This window comes from Coregonus clupeaformis, chromosome 24, assembly GCF_020615455.1.
Source record: "Coregonus clupeaformis isolate EN_2021a chromosome 24, ASM2061545v1, whole genome shotgun sequence".
In the NCBI taxonomy this organism is placed as follows: Eukaryota; Metazoa; Chordata; class Actinopteri; order Salmoniformes; family Salmonidae; genus Coregonus; species Coregonus clupeaformis.
In genome coordinates this window covers 8,525,602-8,545,970 of record NC_059215.1, presented here as the reverse complement: position 1 = coordinate 8,545,970, position 20,369 = coordinate 8,525,602, and the positions used below count along the sequence as shown (strand labels likewise).

Genomic DNA, 20,369 nt, shown 5'->3' with positions numbered 1-20,369 from the left:
TAACGAAGAGCTAGGTATACAAAATGACAGCAGTGTTGTCCAGAGATGAAAACATTAACGACCACACAGAGAGAACTTTGCTTTTTCGTTTAATAGACCGCAATACAATAAATTCAAAGCCAATAGTAACAGCTCATAAAATTGTAAAAAAGCAACTGCTGACAAAATGTGTCATTGACTGGTACTGCCAACTGAACATAAAAACAAAATAAAATGGGAGACCTTATAATACACCTCTAGGTGAATGATAAAACACATTCAACAACCTTTTCATAAATTCCCGTTTTGTCTTTGGCACGTTCCAAGACACCAAAATAACAATGATGAGCAGGGAAATGAGAATAAGCAGAGGGAACATTATAAAATCTGTAGCATAATAAAAATGAAATCCATCCAGGGAAAATGGATAGGAGTACAGCAAAGGCAAGATAACCAAAACAGTATTATGTAAAAAGAAGTCCAAGAAACAGTTGTAGAGTGGGGAGGGATTTGCCAAAAGGTTAGTTCCACAGGATCAGTAAAGCTCCTCACCTTCAAATCTACTTAGTAATAGTAGTAGGACGCAAAGTTACCAATAATTATACGATCAAATAGCTACATGTGAGCGACTGTGGCACTTGTCAGCGTCTTCATTCAATATTTGCAACCACCTTATTCAACCATAGATTACCCTAATCAAACCGATTTTAGGGGAGAAGTGAGAAGAAAAGATTTACTAATCATGTAGAACAAACCCATAGTGTGTGTTTGAGGGAGTTGGGAGAGTTTATCGGTCTGGCCGTGCCATCATTGGCCTCATCATCATTGGGTGACCGGGAGGTCGCATCATGTGATGTCCTGGCATCATCTGCATTCGGCCACCCATTGGAGGTCGCATACCTGAGAATGTAGAAACGAAAGCGTTTACAGGTGGTGGTTTCAATCATTTTCATTTTTTCAGATTATAGTATTTAGTTTAAGATAGTGGTATGTTTCCGCAACAATATTGGCAAACTGAAGCATACCGACTCAAACAAGTGAAGAGTATGTATATCACAGAAAAAAAGAGTTTGAGGTTATCCTACCTGGTCCACCCATCATTCCAGGTGGGGGTGGTCCCATTCCGCCCATCATGGGCATCATTGGAGGACCACCCATCTGGGGTGTTGGTAGCATCCCTGGACGTGGGGGGCCATCTATTGGTGACACATTAACAACAATAACCACCAGGAAACTCAGACCATTAGTAGCTAAATATATTACAACTAATTTTTGTAAATTAGTTGTAAGATTTGCTTTCCAAGAGAGGAATTTTGGTTGCTCTTGGATGTGATCGTTGCATCCTAACAAATGTATACTGAACAAAAATAAGCGTAACATGCAACAATTTCAAAGATTTTACTGAGTTACAGTTGATAAGGAAATCAGTCAATTGAAATAAACTCATTAGGCCCTAATCGATGGATTTCACGACAGGGCAAGGGCGCAGCCATGGGTGGGCTGGCCCAGTCAATCAAAATGAGTATCCCCCACGAAAGGGCTTCATTACAGAAGCGAAATACTGCGCAGCACCCCCACCCCCCCCCCCTCAGTCAATGTGGAGGTCCTGGGCTGCCGTGGTTACACGTGGTCTGCGGTTGCGAGGCCGATTGGACGTACTGCCAAATTCTCTAAAACGACGTTGGAGGCAGCTTATGGTAGAGAAATTAATATTCAAGTCTCTGGCAACAGCTCTGGTGGACATTCTTGAGTCAGCATGCTAATTGCACGCTCCCTCAAAACTTGAGACATTGTGGCATTGTGTTGTATGACACAACTGCACATTTTAGAGTGGCCTTTTGTCCCCAGCACAAGGTGCACCTGTGTAATGATCATGCTGTTTAATCAGCTTCCTGATATGCCATACCTGTCAGGTGGATGGATTATCTTGGCAAAGGAGAAATGCTCACTAACAGGAATGTAAACAAATGTGCACATAATTTGAGAAGCTTTTTGTGCATGTGGAAAATTTCTGGGATCTTTTATTTCAGCTCATGAAACCTGTGACCAACACTTTACATGTTGCGTTTATATTTTTGTTCAGTATACATGGCGCTAGTGCACTTACTGAGGTTTGGTGGAGGGATCATGGCACCCCCTGGAGGTGGGGCTCCTGGGAATGGTGTTGGGGGCATCTTCCCTTGTTGGAAGGCAGCGGCTAAGAGAAACACAATGACAAAGTTAGAGCTCCTAACATATTAGCCTTCAGGCCCCGTTTACCTAGGACGGTATTGGCTTAACACGTCAAGGTAATAAAGACAGGTCTAAGTCCTTTTTTTGTGTGTTACTCACTTGTTTTGTCAATGAGGCTCTGTGCTTGTTCTTCCATCCATTTCTGGTAATAGTCTTTTACATTTTCTTTGTGTTTGCGGCCACTGCAGTGCGTTTTCCTCACAGAGGGCTACCAAACACAGAACATTCATCAATGTTGACCTACATTCCTTACATACAATAGGGCTATAGAAGAAAAAATAAAGAAATCATCATACCACATTCAACTTCAAGACAGAATCAACCACATGCAATCAGGAAACACTTCTACTAGCAATGTTGTGCAGACTTACCGAGTCATGAGTAAGGTAGGTGTCGCAGTAATCACAATAAAACCTGATGATAAACAGACATATTGAGCGTTAGATCAACTTGATCTGTGTAGGCAGAACTAGAGAGTATACAAACATCAATGCATCTGGGTAGAATAGTCAGACTAAATGTATCAGCGCCCCATAATGGAACTCAATCAATCTGGGAACAAAACAGACATGCTATGAATGATGCTACTGCTGCTGGCTGATGGTTAACACTTCCTTCCCAGCCAACAGAGGGTTTCCTATGGGAGAATGCTATTCATTGACTACAGCTCAGCGTTCAACACCATAGTGCCCTCAAAGCTCATCACTAAGCTAAGGACCCTGGGACTAAACACCTCCCTCTGCAACTGGATCCTGGACTTCCTGACGGGCCGCTCCCAGGTGGTAAGGGTAGGTAACAACACATCTGCCACACTGATCCTAAACACGGGGGCCCCTCAGGGGTGAGTGCTCAGTCCCCTCTTTACTCCCTGTTCACTGATGACTGCATGGCCAGGCACGACTAACACAATCATTAAGTTTGCCGACGACACAACAGTGGTAGGCCTGATCACCGACAACACAGCCTATAGGGAGGTCGTCAGAGACCTGGCTGTGTGGTGCCAGGATAACAACCTCTCCCTCAACGTGATCAAGACAAAGGAGATGATTGTGGACTACATGAAAAGAAGGACCGAGCATGCCCCCATTCTCATCGACGGGGCTGTAGTGGAGCAGGTTGAGAGCTTCAAGTTCTTTGGTGTCCACATCACCAACAAACTAACATGGTCCAAACACACCAAGACAGTCGAGGAGGGCATGACAAAGCCTATTCCCCCTCAGGAGACTGAAAATATTTGGCATGGGTCCTCAGATCCTCAAAAAGTTATACATCCTGACTGGTTGCATCACTGCCTGGTATGGCAACTGCTCAGCCTCCGACCGCAAGGCACTACAGAGGATATTGTGTCCGGCCCAGTACATCACTGGGGACAAGCTTCCTGCCATCCAGGACCTCTATACCAGGCGGTGTCAGAGGAAGGCCCTAAAAATTGTCAGACTCCAGCCTCCCTAGTCAAACTGTTCTCTCTGCTACCGCACGGCAAGTGGTACCGGAGTGCCAAGTCTAGGTCCAAAATGCTTCTTAACAGCTTCTACCCCCAAGCCATAAGACTCCTGAACAGCTAATCAAATGGCTACCCAGACTATTTGCATTGTTCCCCCCCACCCCCTCTTTTACACTGCTGTTACTGTTTATTATCTATGCATAGTCACTAACTCTACCTACATGTACATATTACCTCAATTACCTCGACTAACCTGTGCCCCCGCACATTGACTCCGTACCAGTACCCCCTGTATATTAAAATTTTTGTCATTTAGCAGACGCTCTTATCCAGAGCGACTTACAGTTAGTGAGTGCATACATTTTCATACTGGCCCCCGTGGGAAACAAACCCACAACCCTGGCGTTGCAAGCACCATGCTCTACCAACTGAGCTACACTACTGTTATTTTACTGCAGCTCTTTATTTTTCATTTTTAGTTATCCATTCTTTACTTAATATTCTTACAACTACATTGTTGGTTAAGGGCTTGTAAGCATTTCACTGTAAGGTCTACCTACACCTGTTGTATTCGGCTCATGTGACAAATAACATTTGATTTTCACTAGTTACCACAGCCAAAGTCAAAATTGGCTATATCGTAAAAACTAAAACACGCTTTTTGGTTTTAATAATAAAATAACATGCCATTTAGCAGACGCTTTTATCCAATGCGACTTAGTCATGTGTGCATACATTTTTACGTATGGGTGGTCCCGGGGATCGAACCCACTACCCTGGCGTTACAAGCGCCATGCTCTACCAATTGAGCTACAGAGGACCAGTTTTGTTCTAAGGTTAGGCATAAGATTAGCAGTGTGGTTAACATTACGTTTAAAATCACATCGTAAGAAGAGATCACTCTAGTATCCCTGCACATTGCAAATATGGTAATTGTTGGGTTTAGAGCTTGAAAAAAGGCATTTCGCCGTACTTCTGCACGTGACATTAACTTGAAAACTTGAAATTGTAGAAATAGGCGGGGTCTGTGACTTTGTGGCTGTGGTAACTAATGACGACTCCAACAAAGGTCGCTGAAATCTCTAGTTGAGGCTGGTTAAATTAGCTAGCCAACTAACTTCGATTAAATCTACATGTTCAGTCTTCATTAAGGCCAAATACCTTCAAAAGAGAATACATATTCTACTGAGAGACAAAAGATAAATACTTACTTCGGCATTTTGAGCAGCCTTGCTAACAACCACTGAGCAATATGTTAAAAACGTCACTTTACCGGAAGCCTAAGTAAACGACGACTCTTTTCAAGGAAAGAGGAGGTGCGTCATAATGAGGGGCCTCGTAAAAACTGCAGCGCCACCACCCCCACTACAGGTGTTGCAAATAATGCAAACTATACCAGCAGGGACTGACTGAATCAACAATGTTTTATACATTGTATTACACATTACTGTATTGGCCATTTGGGATTATCTTGTGAATGCTGCGTGCATTTGTAATAAATCATTTTCCAGTGCAAAACAATCCTGAAATCTACAATATAGGCGGGTGGGTTAGTAAATTCACTCTGGCAATCTTTTCAGATATCAGAGGACTCTGGATTGAAGGTACCAGAGCGCAAAAACAATTGCAGAATTTCTGAACGACCTTGAACCCGGTTGTTATGAAATGTGTAAGTAAACATCGGCAAAAAAATGGAAATAAATTGGTGCCAGTTACACAGTTAGTCATTAACCCTCGCAATAACATGAAAACCATATAACCAGCTCTGATAGGGCAAGTACAATGGCCTAGACAGCTGGCTTCTGTCCTCCTCTGGGTACATTGACTTCAATACAAAACCTAGGAGGCTGAAGGTTCTCACTCCCTTCCATAGACTTTCACAGTAATTATGACAACTTCCGGAGGACGTCCTCCAACCTATCAAAGCTCTTGCAGCATGAACTGACATGTTGTGGTCCTCTGTAGCTCAGCTGGTAGAGCACGGCGCTTGTAACGCCAAGGTAGTGGGTTCGATCCCCGGGACCACCCATACACAAAAATGTATGCACGCATGACTGTAAGTCGCTTTGGATAAAAGCGTCTGCTAAATGGCATATTATATTATTATTTTGTCAAATCAAAGAATCAGATAATTAATCTAGTACTGAAAGCATAAGCTACAGCTAGCTAGCACCGCAGTGCATAACATTTGGTGAGTAGTTCTCTCAAAGAGAGAGAAAGACAATAGTTGAACAGTTTCAAACAAATTAATTTATAAAAAATGAAGGAGAAGCAAGAGAGAGATAGAGGTGTTCGTCTTTTTTTCAGTTTCACTTACTTAGCTAGCAAATGCAGCTAGCTAGTTTAGCCTACTCAAACACCCTGCTCAAACAGAGAGATGCTATGTTAGCTAGCTGGCTATGACTATCCAACACAACACTGGAACTCTTCCAAGTCAAGGTAAGCATTTGGTTTTACTAATTTATTGCCACCAAGGCCTGCTGGTGTAACTGCTAAACTGCTTACTGACTATACCAGTGGCGATCAGTGCCGTTTAAGATGAGGGAGGACGATTTATTTTCATGAGCATGGCCTTATTTCTATTACAGCATATTGGATGACTCTCATTCATATTCCATTCACCCAGTTCAATGTAACAGCGATAGGTTTAGGCTACTACATGATACTCACATTTTCCCTATACCCATCATGAAGTTGCTACAACCTAGCCTATGAATGAAAGTTTACAACTTAGGTGCACACAGGTCGAGAGACAAATTTGAAGTGACAGACAGACAGTGACATTCAATACCGCCTTGCGCACTCTTGCCTGCATCTAGCTGATATAGTGTGTAATCATTAGTCCAACAGATGCAAACAAGAGTTTCTATTGGACAGATTCAGGAATGTTTATCCCCATTTTGTTCCGTTTAAGAAACGTTTTTCAACATAATCGGCAGAATGAATACACCCCTGATCACGAGTAAACACAGTTCACTCACATAACAGCCACGTTGTATTCCTTCTCTTCCCTTTGCTTGTGGACTTCAATGCACAACATATCAGCTGTATGTGACCAGCCGAAAAAATCTTTCCAAGCCAAACCGCTACACACAGCCTACATCGTTGTCACCATTATAGCTAAAGTAACGTCATAGTCAGCGTTGCTTATAGAACTAACACGTTAGTAAACCCTCTACAATCATGCAGTATATTTAGCGTACAGTCAGTAAGCGGTTACACCGGCGGGCCCCGGTGACAATAAATTAGTAATACCAAAAGCTTACCTTGACTTGGAAGAGTTCCAGTGTTACGTTGGAAAGTCATAGCCAGCTAGCTAACATAGCATCCCTCTGTTTGAGGAGGGTGTTTCAGTAGGCTACACTAGCTAGCTGCATTTGCTAGCTAAGTAAGTGTAACTGAAAGTGACAAAAAATGACACACTCTCTCTCTCTCTCTATTTCTCTCTTGCTTCTCCTTCATTTTGGAAGAAATTAATTTGTTCAAAACTGTTCAACTATTGTCATGTAACTCTGTGTTGTTGTTGTTTTTATCGCACTGCTTTGCTTTATCTTGGCCAGGTCGCAGTTGTAAATGAGAACTTGTTCTCAACTGGACTACCTGGTTAAATAAAGGTGAAATAAATAAATAAAAAATTAATAAAATTCTCTCTCTTTGAGTCAACTACTCACCACATGTATAACCGGCAGTGCTAGCTAGCTGTAGCTTATGCTTTCAGTACTAGATTCATTCTCTTATTCTTTGATTGGGTGGGCTACATGTCAGTTCATGTTGCAAGAGCTCTGCTAGGCTGGAGGACGTCCTCCGGAAGTTGTCATAATTACTGAGTAAGTCTATGGAAGGGGGTGAGAACCATGAGCCTCCTAGGTTTTGTATTGAAGTCAATGTACCCAGAGGAGGACGGAAGCTAGCTGTCCTTCGGCTACACCATGGTGTTACCCTACAGAGTGCTGTTGAGGCTACTGTAGAACTTCTTTGCAAATAGTGTGTTTTAATCAGTTATTTGGTGACGTAATTATATTTAGTATAGTTTTATCTAAAAAGGGTAACTTTTTTAAAGGTTTTACAATTAAATTTTTTATGAAATTCACTGAGGAGGATTGTCCTCCCCTTCCTCTTCTGAGGAGCCTCCACTGGACTATACACTGTAACGTTACTGCATGATTTTAGCGGGTTTACTAACGCGTTAGTTCTATTAGCTATGTTGACTATGACGTTACTTTAACTAATATGGTGACACCTACAGTGCCTTGCAAAAGTATTTATCCCCCTTGGCGTTTTTCCTATTTTGTTGCATTACAACCTGTAATTTAAATGGATTTTTATTTGGATCTCATGTAATGGACATTCACAAAATAGTCCAAATTGGTGAAGTTTCAAAAAATGCTAAAAAATAAATAACGGAAAAGTGGTGCGTGCATATGTATTCACCCCCTTTGCTATGAAGCCCCTAAATAAGATCTGGTGCAACCAATTACCTTCAGAAGTCACATAATTAGTTAAATAAAGTCCACCTGTGTGCAATCTAAGTGTCACATGATCTGTCACATGATCTCAGTATATATATACCTGTTCTGAAAGGCCCCAGAGTCTAGAACACCACTAAGCAAGGGGCACCACCAAGCAAGCGGCACCATGAAGACCAAGGAGCTCTCCAAACAGGTCAGGGACAAAGCTGTGGAGAAGTACAGATCAGGGTTGGGTTATAAAAAAAAATATCCTAAACTTTGAACATCCCACGGAGCACCATTAAATCCATTATAAAAAAATTGAAAGAATATGGCACCACAACATACAGTGGGGAAAAAAAGTATTTAGTCAGCCACCAATTGTGCAAGTTCTCCCACTTAAAAAGATGAGAGAGGCCTGTAATTTTCATCATAGGTACACGTCAACTATGACAGATTTTTAAAAAATATTGAATAAAATTTTCTCAATACTTTGTTATATACCCTTTGTTGGCAATGACACAGATCAAACGTTTTCTGTAAGTCTTCACAAGGTTTTCACACACTGTTGCTGGTATTTTGGCCCATTCCTCCATGCAGATCTCCTCTAGAGCAGTGATGTTTTGGGGCTGTCGCTGAGCAACACGGACTTTCAACTCCCTCCAAAGATTTTCTATGGGGTTGAGATCTGGAGACTGGCTAGGCCACTCCAGGACCTTGAAATGCTTCTTACGAAGCCACTCCTTCGTTGCCCGGGCGGTGTGTTTGGGATCATTGTCATGCTGAAAGACCCAGCCACGTTTCATCTTCAATGCCCTTGCTGATGGAAGGAGGTTTTCACTCAAAATCTCACGATACATGGCCCCATTCATTCTTTCCTTTACACGGATCAGTCGTCCTGGTCCCTTTGCAGAAAAACAGCCCCAAAGCATGATGTTTCTACCCCCATGCTTCACAGTAGGTATGGTGTTCTTTGGATGCAACTCAGCATTCTTTGTCCTCCAAACACGACGAGTTGAGTTTTTACCAAAAAGTTCTATTTTGGTTTCATCTGACCATATGACATTCTCCCAATCCTCTTCTGGATCACCCAAATGCACTCTAGCAAACTTCAGACGGGCCTGGACATGTACTGGCTTAAGCAGGGGGACACGTCTGGCACTGCAGGATTTGAGTCCCTGGTGGCGTAGTGTGTTACTGATGGAAGGCTTTGTTTCTTTGGTCCCAGCTCTCTGCAGGTCATTCACTAGGTCCCCCCATGTGGTTCTGGGATTTTTGCTCACCGTTCTTGTGATCATTTTGACCCCACGGGGAGAGATCTTGCGTGGATCCCCAGATCGAGGGAGATTATCAGTGGTCTTGTATGTCTTCCATTTCCTAATAATTGCTCCCACAGTTGATTTCTTCAAACCAAGCTGCTTACCTATTTCAGATTCAGTCTTCCCAGCCTGGTGCAGGTCTACAATTTTGTTTCTGGTGTCCTTTGACAGCTCTTTGGTCTTGGTCATAGTGGAGTTTGGAGTGTGACTGTTTGAGGTTGTGGACAGGTGTCTTTTATACTGATAACAAGTTCAAACAGGTGCCATTAATACAGGTAACGAGTGGAGGACAGAGGAGCCTCTTAAAGAAGAAGTTACAGGTCTGTGAGAGCCAGAAATCTTGCTTGTTTGTAGGTGACCAAATACTTATTTTCCACCATAATTTGCAAATAAATTCATTAAAAATCCTACAATGTGATTTTCTGGAAAATTTTTCTCAATTTGTCTGTCATAGTTGACGTGTACCTATGATGAAAATTACAGGCCTCTCTCATCTTTTTAAGTGGGAGAACTTGCACAATTGGTGGCTGACTAAATACTTTTTTCCCCCACTGTATATGGATGATTTTCTAGTACATATGTTGTAGAATGAAACGCCTATATGCCTTAAATGCTTATGGATAAGAACCAATTAAAGGGTTAAAACAGAGCAGAGACATTTCTTTAGTGCAAACGCTGTGCTTCTGATAATGGATGATTCCCTCTAACTCCCTGCAGCTGGTCTGGGTATGTCAATGACATGTGATGTAGATAAAACTTCTTGTTGTAGCTGTGTGGAGATTGGAGTAACAATGGAACTAGTGTTATCACTTGTTTGTGCTTATGACTTGACACACATAGCCACATGCACATAGTCACAAGGAAAAACCATAGCCACAAGGTCCTGGGAGGATGGCTGTTGGCAAAGGCTTAAATGTATGTGGTTGAAAATGAGTCACGCCATGACATGTTTAAACCATGTTTAAGTATTGATTGATATGTTTTATAACTTTATAATTGATACTTTCCCACAAAAGTAACACCTATGTGAGAATGCTGTTCATTGACTAAAGCTCAGCGTTCAACACATCTGCAACGCTGATCCTCAACACAGGGGTCCCTCAGGGGTGCGTGCTTAGTTCCCTCCTGTACTCCCTGTTCATCCATGACTGCGTGGCCACGCACGACTCCAACACTATCATTAAGATTGCTGACGACATGACAGTGGTAGGCCTGATCACTGACAACGATGAGACAGCCTATAGGGAGGAGGTCAGATACCTGGCAGAATGGTGCCAGTACAACAACCTCTCCCTCAACGTGAGCAAGACAAAGGAGATGATCGTGGGCTACAGGAAAAGGAGGGCCGAACATGCCCCCATTCACATCGACGGGGCTGTAGTGGAGCGGGTTGAGAGTTTCAAGTTCCTTGGTGTCCACATCACCAACAAACTATCATGGTCCAAACACACCAAGACAGTCGTGAAGAGGGTACGACAACACCCCCATCAGGAGACTGAAAAGATTTGGCATGGGACCCCAGATCCTCAAAAAGTTCTACAGCTGCACCATCGAGAGCATCCTGACCGGTTTGCATCACCGCCTGTTATGGCAACTGCTCGGCATCCAACCATAAGGCGCTACAGAGGTAGTGTGTACGGCCCCATACATCACTGGGGCCAAGCTTCCTGCCATCCAGGAACTCTATACCAGGCGGTGTCAGAGGAAGGCCCAAAATATTGTCAAAGACTCCAGTCACCCAATTCATAGACTGTTCTCTCTGCTACCGCATGGCAAGCGGTACCGGAGCGCCAAGTCTTGGTCCAAAAGGCTCCTTAACAGCTTTTACCCCCAAGCTATAAGACTGCTGAACAATTTATCAAATGGCTATTTACACTGCTGCTACTCGCTGTTTATTATCTTTACCCCTACCTACTTGTACAAATTACCTCGACTAACCTCTACCCCCGCACATTGACTCGGTACCGGTACCCCCTGTATATAGCCTCGGTATTGTTATTTTATTGTTTTACTTTTTATTTTATTTTTTACTTTAGTTCATTTAGTAAATATTTTCTTAACTCTATTTCTTGAACAGCATTGTTGGTTAAGGGCTTGTAAGTAAGCATTTCACGGTAAGGTATACACCAGTTGTATTCGGCGCAGGTGACAAATAGAATTTGATTTTACCAACTGGTAGGGATGTTCCAAGGATTCCAGATAACACTAACCCAAGTAAAATGGTCAGAGTGAGTGTTCTCCCTGGGGTGTGTTCTTAAATTCACTCTGGAGTGCGCTCTGGGCTGTTGGTAAATTCGGAGTGTCTTCAGATTGTCCATTCATTGCTCTTGGAGCTTTCAGAGCACACACTGGAAGCTCTGGCGAAGGAGTAGGGTTCATCCGAGCGTTCTGACCTCACAACGGCATTCAAGCACCCAAGCTAACTGGCTAAAGTTGGCTAGCTTGCTAGCTACTTCCAGACACAAATGAGAGAACATCTCACTCTGACCATTTTACTCACCCTAGCAGAGCTGGTCAGGCTGTTTTCATGTTATCTAGAGCGTTGGTGACTAACTGTGCTGCTGGCAACAATTTTAATTACTTTTTTTTACTGACACCTGTCATATTCAACGGGTGTTGCATGTTCGTACATTCATCAGTTATTCTGCGCTCTAGCACACTCAGATGACAGTGCTCTGAAATCGGAGTATATAGCCTGAGTCAATTTACGAACGTACCCACGTATTAGAAAGTACTGTATCTAGCTAGCAAGCTAGCTAGTTTGGCTGCCGTTGTGAGATCAGAACGCTCGCTCCGAGAGCGAAACGCTCTGAATTTACGAACAAACAATCTGACAACGCTCTAAATTTACGAATCGCCCAGACCGCACTCCAGAGTGAATTTATTAACGCCAACCCTGGCCTAGTTCAAGAAGATCGATCTGAGCTAGGCGCTGCGTGGATTCGATTACAAACTACAATGTGCATGTGTTCACCACATGTTGTTTGATAGTTAAAGCGATTTACAGATTAAATCGTCTATTCTGTGAACAAAAATAAATAGCGGACTGTCTGAGACCTGGACTCAGATGTTTTTGGCGCAGATTATCTCGCTACATCGACCCTTGTGAACAGGCCATAGGTTGACGTAGTCACAGAATTGTCAATGTCATGCGCATTAGGGTTGTTGTTGAGTTTGTTATGACAGGTTGAGGCCTCGGACTAAATTAGGAAAGGAACCCTGTCTCTGTCCAGGGAAATCCGCGATGGAGGGCATGGATTTGGACCTGGACCCGGAGTTAATGCAGAAATTTAGCTGCATGGGCACTACAGATAAAGACATCCTCATAGCCGAGTTTCAGAGAATGCTTGGGTTTCAACTGAACCCCGCTGGATGCGCCTTCTTCTTGGACATGACCAATTGGTGAGTTCGGGGAATTGTGGCCTCTCTGTGATTGCTAATCCTAGGATTTTGGTAGTTGCATGACGGATAGTCAGCCAACACTGTTTATCTGTGACTTTCTTTTTATTTACAATTCAACGAGCCAAAACTATATTGTCTTGTGTATATTCTTAGATGGAAAATGTAATGTAATTAAATTGGATTGTAATTTGGATTGCATGCTAGCTAATTGGCTACAGCTAGGATAGTCCTTCCTTGGTTGAAAAATCATTGACAGAGCTGGGTCTATTTGCTATTATTCTATACAGGGGGACGTGTAAATTACATATCTTTATTTTCCAGTGTTCAGTTGTGTTATGGTAAGACTAATTATAATGTCTGGAGAGGGTCTTCTTGAATTAACTTAGCCTAGTATAATTAGCAAGAGTAGTCATCGCTAACAAACTACAACAGAAGGCTTCAACCAAAGAGGTTCGTTTGTCAATTCTGATTTTCTTTTTCAACTATGAATTTATTTCCACATGAAAGTGCCCAGTCGTTACAGAACTGTTAGTGCTATCCGGTATCCTTGGGACGTCCCTATCCTAAACACTATCCTTACCTTATCAATTGTAAATGTGACTTCAATTAGAGTAGGGACATTCCAATGATCTCTGATAGCAAGGACCTTTACAAGAACTCGGCCTGCCTCACGACAAGGTTCCAAGACCCTCCTTTAGCTCAGGGAACGCGCTGCAGCCTGTGTTATGTAACAATTTGGTGCAATTCAAGTTTCACGGGCAACAATGTTGCAGGTGGAAGCTTTGCCCCCAGACAACTGTGTTCTGCAGTGGAAACGTGTCACAATTTGTTTTTAATTTTTTACTAGTTAGTAGTTACACATCATCATGTCTCGCTGTCGTTCATCCTTGGTACAGTGCAGTTTATCTTCCAAGGTTGTCAATGTTATAACACCATTCATTGACTTACGTTTTTACAGTTTCCCTTCGTCATTGCCTAGGGCTAGTTAACTAGCAACATACCACTGCATCATGGCAAATGGGCGTTTGAAGGCCTTTATTTGTAATTGCGCTTCCAGAATTCGTTGTCTAAAATTAGAACAGCTGCACTCACAGCTACAGTATGACAGTAGGTATGTTGCTGTACATTCAGATTTCTGTAGTGTTGCTCTGAAGAACATGCATAATTCAAAAGGTCAATGTCCACTCAGCCATCTGGCCAAATTGTATGAGGAAGGAATGTTTGAAAGTGACTCAAAACCCTCTTATGTCAGAGAATTTCAGAAATATTTGGAATGGTTGGTCTTTAATTCCTGTTTACTAACTAACAATCTGGTCAAGGCCTTTAGGGCTGGTGGCTTCAGCGGGCTTGGCTCCCTGTCATTATATCCGTGTGTCGGGAGGGATCCAAGAGGCAATACAAGTTTTACTGCTGAGATTCATATTTGACTTATTGACTTGACTTAAACCATTTTATTCCATAAGGAGCATAGGTCATCCATAAATAGTTTCCACACACTCTGTTTTTGGCCAGTTCAATAAACAGGCCTTCTTTTGGTATAAATATGATATTGATTTTTGCTGCTGATTTCCTTGCTTAGTTTCCCCCTCTTTTTAACCTCCGGGGATTGTTGTGTTCGACTAACTGATATCCATTCCTTTCCCTAATTTGTTACATCTCTTATAGGAACTTACAAGCAGCCATCGGAGCCTACTATGACTTTGAAAGCCCCAACGTCAACGCACCATGCATGTCTTTTGTTGGGGATGTGACGATCGGGGAGGGGGAGTCTGTGCCCCCTGACACGCCATTCACTAAGACGTGGAGGATACAGAACACAGGTTGGTTGAAGTGAAAAAAACCTTTTAGGAGCTGTTCACAGACAGTGTTGACAATAGTGTTGACAAGGCCTTACTGTTAGCTCTCAGGCTTTGAAGTTCCATCCTAGTAGTAAACAGCATCCCAAACAAGCTACTGATCGTTAGTGCAGCTGGCAATTGAGGTTATGGTTTATTCATTTCATCATGCATGTTTTGTTTGTTTGTCTCTTGCAGGAGCAGAGTCTTGGCCCCCTGGGGTATGTCTGAAGTATGTTGGCGGGGACCAGTTTGGTCATGTGAACATGGTGATGGTGCGTTCATTAAACCCCCAGGAGATGGCTGATGTCAGCGTGCAGATGCGCAGCCCCCTGGCCCCTGGCATGTACCAGGGCCAGTGGAGGATGTGCACAGCCACCGGACTCTTCTATGGGGGTGAGAAACTTTATTTGGCAACCAACCTTAATGACAAGCACACAACTGTTGTTAACTATTATAATTGTTTAAATGATCTGTAAACTCATTTATTGTTGAAACCTTTTATACATCATTTATAAAGTATACTTTAATGTAAAGTGTTACCGCAGTCTAATGTTGAATCCACCAAAGTTAGCGTTTACATCACTTGAATATATTGAAGGTCTAATCAGGGCTCTGAAGTGCGACCAATTTGGTCACATATGCGACAAAATATTTTGCTGTGCGACCAGGATTACAATTTTGATAATTGTTGTAATGATAAGGATTCGCTCTACTGTTGTTTCTGAGTGCCCTAGAGAAAAAAGCGAGTGCAGATTCGATAGCGTCCTGGTTGCACCATTACTACAGAGAAAATGGCTTGCTTCTAGATCAACCAGGGGTGCGTGCGTAAATTGCCTCCAGTGTGTCAGTGCAATCTGGGCCGTTCGTAAATTGAGCGTTGTCAGATTGTTTGTTTGTAAATTCAGAGCGTTTCGCTCTCAGCGCATTCAGAGCGCACACTGGACACTCTGGCCGACGAGTAGGGTTGATCCGAGCGTTCTGACCTCACAACGGCAGTCAAGGGCCAAAGCTAACTGGATAAAGTTGGCTAGCTTGCTAGCTACTTCCAGACACAAATGAGAGAACACCTCACTCTGACCATTTTACTCGCCCTAGCAGAGCTGGTTAGACTGTTTTCATGTTATCTAAAGCTTTAGTGACTGTAACTGTGCTGCTGGCAGCAATTTAATAAATACAACATTTGCAGACGTTTACTGACACCTGTCATATTCAACGGGTGTTGCGCTTTCGTAAATTCATCAGTTATTCTGTACTCAGGAACACTTAAACGAGAGTGCTCTGTAATCAGAGTAGATAGCCAAAGTGATTTAACGAACGCTCCCCAGGTCAAAAACATCTGACCCATATTACCGGCGCAACATTTATCTTCCTATAGCCGGGACCGCATTTTACATTCATAAACCGTGTCGTGGGCTGTTGTAAAACTACTCGCGCGTCGTTAACCATTTGTTTACACTTTGTTCAGTCATGTTACCTCATTGGCTAGCTAGCTAACATTACCAGTATATCCAAACATTTGAGGGCACAGAAAGAAAGGAAAAGGGATAGCTTCTTCAGGAGATCAAAGATCACAGCATGATCACAGACCTGACGTTTTTAAAGAGACAGTATACCATTTTCAATGTAATGCATCTCAATAGGAAAATAGTGCTTTTACACAATGTAGAAACCTAATATTCCATAAATGACTTTGTAATTTCAATGACAGGTATTCGTATCAACATTTTAGCTTTTATAATAAACTAATGTCTTTACAGTGTTACATATTAGTTTCTAGGGCATAACATAAATTCATATAGGCCCAATATAGGCTGTATCTCAATCTTATTTTCTGGTGCTTTAAAGTTCAGAGCACCAGTTCTACCAATGAAAAATGTGGAGTGTTAATGTCTCTCCCACTGTAGATGTGATCTGGGTAATTGTTAGCGTGGAGGTGGGAGGCCTCCTGGGCGTGACGCAGCAGATGTCCTCCTTCCAGGCCGAGTTCAACACCCAGCCTGCCCGCAACGTAGAGGGAGACTACAACCCCTTCGCCTCACCACAGAAACACGCTGGCAGCCACAACAACAGTCACCGTGACGACAGCGGCCTCAAGGACCCCGCGGACGCCTGGGAGGGTGGCCCGGACCAAATGCAGCAAGAGCAAAATGGACTGTCGCACAACTCTGTGAATATAGCAACAAACGGGCTCCAAAGCAACCTAGTAACTTACAGCCAGGTAAGGCCTATGTGAAGCAACAGCAAACTTCTTAGGGATACCCTTAAATGTTTAATATACCATAGCTCATCAATACAATCACAACTTTGTATTTATATAATTTTTTATATATCCACTAAATATTTATTTATCTTTTACTCACAGGGTATTCACGGACCCTATCCTTTTGGGCAGTCTTAACATGGGAAACATCGTCACAGCCAGGCAGCACTGTGTTCCTGGATTCACACCAACTATTGAGGGAGGAGGCTTTACTTGTGGCTGGTGGAGTATCCTGAGATTCATACAAACACTTATGCAAAGTCCCCCCTCCACTTTACTTTACCGCAACACAAACCAGAAGACAAAGCTGCTCTGTTCTCTCCCAGCATACGACTCAACCAACAAGATCCGACATCCAGTGTATGCATGTGTGAATGATAAGTTAAAAATGAGAGTGCTACAAATCTTTTTAAAAGAGATGAGATACAAGTTTTTTTTCTGGTCTTTATTTTTAGTTTTCGTGTCCGAATGCAGTTGAGACTACAGTGATGAAAGGAGGAGTGTGTGTTTGCGTTGGAGTGTGCTTGTGCGTGGCTATGTGAGTGTTTGCGTGTGTTGTGCAATCTGAAAGAGACAGACTAGGGAGGAAAAGCCATTTATTTTGCGTACTGATCCTCTAGTTCCTAAGCTGACTCTTTTCATACTTTTTAAAATCCTAATTTCACAGTGTATACTTTTTTAGGGACAAGAGAATAATTCAGCAAGTTCAGCAGCCTGATAAGCATGTATTGTTTTTGATGTTTTTCTGGTAACAACAAAGGAAGAACAGCTTATTCACATGCAAATCCTATTTGCTGTAGCTTCACTTTTGATTGTTGGTTGGTTCTGTTACTCTGAAGATGAGCTACAGTATATCCATCCACTAGAGGGCGGCCTTTATCAAAATTGCAGTTGCCCAATTACCAATTTGGTTAAAAAAAGAAACATTTACTCAAAGAACCCTCCATATCAGGGTCAATACTTGGAAAGTAGATTATATCACCACCCTGTAGGTTCAATTTGTTTTAATAGGGCTTCATAATTTGTTCTGTGAGATTGCAAAAGTCCACATGTTGCAAAGCAGTGATGTTTTTTGCTTTTGTCATCTTGAGTTGAATGTATTTGCAGAATGTAGAGCTATGTTGTTTTGAAGCATTTTTGTTTTATCTGCCCAAAGATCTTATACATTTGCCTTGAAGACACAGCTTGATTTAAAGTTTTCAGATTTTCTAGCCATTTTTGTTAATTATTGTTTATTCCAAAGCCCAGGAAAATGAATCTGTTCTTGAAATCACAATTAGTGTCCTCTTGCTCAGACAATGTTAGACCAAATCATTCATTCAAATATATAGGCCGTCAATTTATTAGTCCCTCAAAAGTCTGTTTTATAGAATGTTTTAAGTTACTTGCACTAACTGGCTAATCTCTATGCACTGAGTAGTTTGGCCTCCAGCCCAAACATGAGCTATTTTACTATTGCTCCTTATGATGGCCAGTTATCTTTATGCATCAGTTTCATGCCTGGGACGTACAGTGGGGAGAACAAGTATTTGATACACTGCCGATTTTGCAGGTTTTCCTACTTACAAAGCATGTAGAGGTCTGTAATTTTTTATCATAGGTACACTTCAACTGTGAGAGATGGAATCTAAAACAAAAATCCAGAAAATCACATTGTATGATTTTTAAGTAATTAATTTGCATTTTATTGCATGACATAAGTATTTGATCAGAAAAGCAGAACTTAATATTTGGTACAGAAACCTTTGTTTGCAATTACAGAGATCATATGTTTCCTGTAGGTCTTGACCAGGTTTGCACACTGCAGCAGGGATTTTGGCCCACTCCGCCATACAGACCTTCTCCAGATCCTTCAGGTTTTGGGGCTGTCGCTGGGCAATACGGACTTTCAGCTCCCTCCAAATATGTTCTATTGGGTTCAGGTCTGGAGACTGGCTAGGCCTCTCCAGGACCTTGAGATCTTCTAACGGAGCCACTCCTTAGTTGCCCTGGCTGTGTGTTTCGGGTCGTTGTCATGCTGGAAGACCCAGCCACGACCCATCTTTAATGCTCTTACTGAGGGAAGGAGGTTGTTGGCCAAGATCTCTCGATACATGGCCCCATCCATCCTCCCCTCAATACGGTGCAGTCGTCCTGTCCCCTTTGCAGAAAAGCATCCCCAAAGAATGATGTTTCCACCTCCATGCTTCACGGTTGGGATGGTGTTCTTGGGGTTGTACTCATCCTTCTTCTTCCTCCAAACACGGCGAGTGGAGTTTAGACCAAAAAGCTCTATTTTTGTCTCATCAGACCACATGGCCTTCTCCCATTCCTCCTCTGGATCATCCAGATGGTCATTGGCAAACTTCAGACGGGCCTGGACATGTGCTGGCTTGAGCAGGGGGACCTTGCGTGCGCTGCAGGATTTTAATCCATGACGGCGTAGTATGTTACTAATGGTTTTCTTTGAGACTGTGGTCCCAGCTCTCTTCAGGTCATTGACCAGGTCCTGCCGTGTAGTTCTGGGCTGATCCCTCACCTTCATGATCATTGATGCCCCACGAGGTGAGATCTTGCATGGAGCCCCAGACCGAGGGTGATTGACCGTCATCTTGAACTTCTTCCATTTTCTAATAATTGCGCCAACAGTTGTTGCCTTCTCACCAAGCTGCTTGCCTATTGTCCTGTAGCCCATCCCAGCCTTGTGCAGGTCTACAATGTTATCCCTGATGTCCTTACACAGCTCTCTGGTCTTGGTCATTGTGGAGAGGTTGGAGTCTGTTTGATTGAGTGTGTGGACAGGTGTCTTTTATACAGGTAACGAGTTCAAACAGGTGCAGTTAATACAGGTAATGAGTGGAGAACAGGAGGGCTTCTTAAAGAAAAACTAACAGGTCTGTGAAAGCCGCAATTCTTACTGGTTGGTAGGTGATCAAATACTTATGTCATGCAATAAAAGGCAAATTAATTGCTTAAAAATCATACAATGTGATTTTCCGTCTCTCACAATTGAAGTGTACCTATGATAAAAAATTACAGACCTCTACATGCTTTGTAAGTAGGAAAACCTGCAAAATCGGCAGTGTATCAAATACTTGTTCTCCCCACTGTACATGCCTGGGACACTACATGCCTGGTAGGCTACATGTCTGGGAAGCTACATGCGTTGTCCTCCTTGGTTTTGTTATCTTTCTATCTGCAACCAGTGATTGACTTTGAAAACCTGGCTTGCAAGATTCAAATATTTACTATTTACTTCATTACGTTGGGGCAGTTGGGCAACAAATGGCAGCAAAATAATTTGCCCCCAGGGATGATTGACTGTACTTTGACAATGTCACATTAGTGTCAATGTCCAGAACCACACCTCCTGTCATGGCTAATCCGCCTATGTTACAGTTATGCCCTGAAGGCATTTGGTAAGATCTTAGATCAATTGCATGTGCTCTTCAAATTTATGAAGCAAGG

At 42.6% G+C, this 20,369-nt stretch overlaps 2 protein-coding genes across 2 annotated transcripts; one reads left to right on the top strand and one right to left on the bottom strand.

The window, feature by feature from the left end:
• Positions 1 to 72: 72 nt before the first annotated feature.
• LOC121538478 (U1 small nuclear ribonucleoprotein C) lies at positions 73 to 4,961 on the bottom strand. The gene is made up of 6 exons (XM_041846520.1): positions 4,867 to 4,961; positions 2,583 to 2,625; positions 2,311 to 2,419; positions 2,087 to 2,176; positions 1,065 to 1,175; positions 73 to 879 (listed from the first exon to the last, which is right to left on the bottom strand). Exons 1-6 carry the CDS (start codon positions 4,872 to 4,874, stop codon positions 767 to 769), a joined length of 474 nt encoding a protein of 157 aa, XP_041702454.1. The 5' UTR covers positions 4,875 to 4,961; the 3' UTR covers positions 73 to 766.
• A 7,099-nt stretch (positions 4,962 to 12,060) lies between these two features.
• LOC121538473 (protein ILRUN) lies at positions 12,061 to 18,501 on the top strand. Its single transcript, XM_041846514.2, has 5 exons — positions 12,061 to 12,824; positions 14,490 to 14,644; positions 14,858 to 15,055; positions 16,567 to 16,880; positions 17,025 to 18,501. Exons 1-5 carry the CDS (start codon positions 12,667 to 12,669, stop codon positions 17,058 to 17,060), a joined length of 861 nt encoding a protein of 286 aa, XP_041702448.2. The 5' UTR covers positions 12,061 to 12,666; the 3' UTR covers positions 17,061 to 18,501.
• The last annotated feature ends 1,868 nt before the right edge of the window (positions 18,502 to 20,369 follow it).

Bases quoted from the DNA above. Each gene is read 5' to 3' on its own strand.
- LOC121538478 (XM_041846520.1), bottom strand. The intron at 2,420-2,582 runs GTAAGTCTGCAC...TGTGTTTGGTAG, and splicing joins CCTACCTTACTCATGACTCG to CCCTCTGTGAGGAAAACGCA. The intron at 1,176-2,086 runs GTAAGTGCACTA...TGTCACCAATAG, and splicing joins GATCCCTCCACCAAACCTCA to ATGGCCCCCCACGTCCAGGG.
- LOC121538473 (XM_041846514.2), top strand. From the start codon at position 12,667: ATGGAGGGCATGGATTTGGACCTGGACCCGGAGTTAATGCAGAAATTT. The intron at 14,645-14,857 runs GTTGGTTGAAGT...TGTCTCTTGCAG, and splicing joins GTGGAGGATACAGAACACAG to GAGCAGAGTCTTGGCCCCCT. The intron at 15,056-16,566 runs GTGAGAAACTTT...CTCCCACTGTAG, and splicing joins CACCGGACTCTTCTATGGGG to ATGTGATCTGGGTAATTGTT.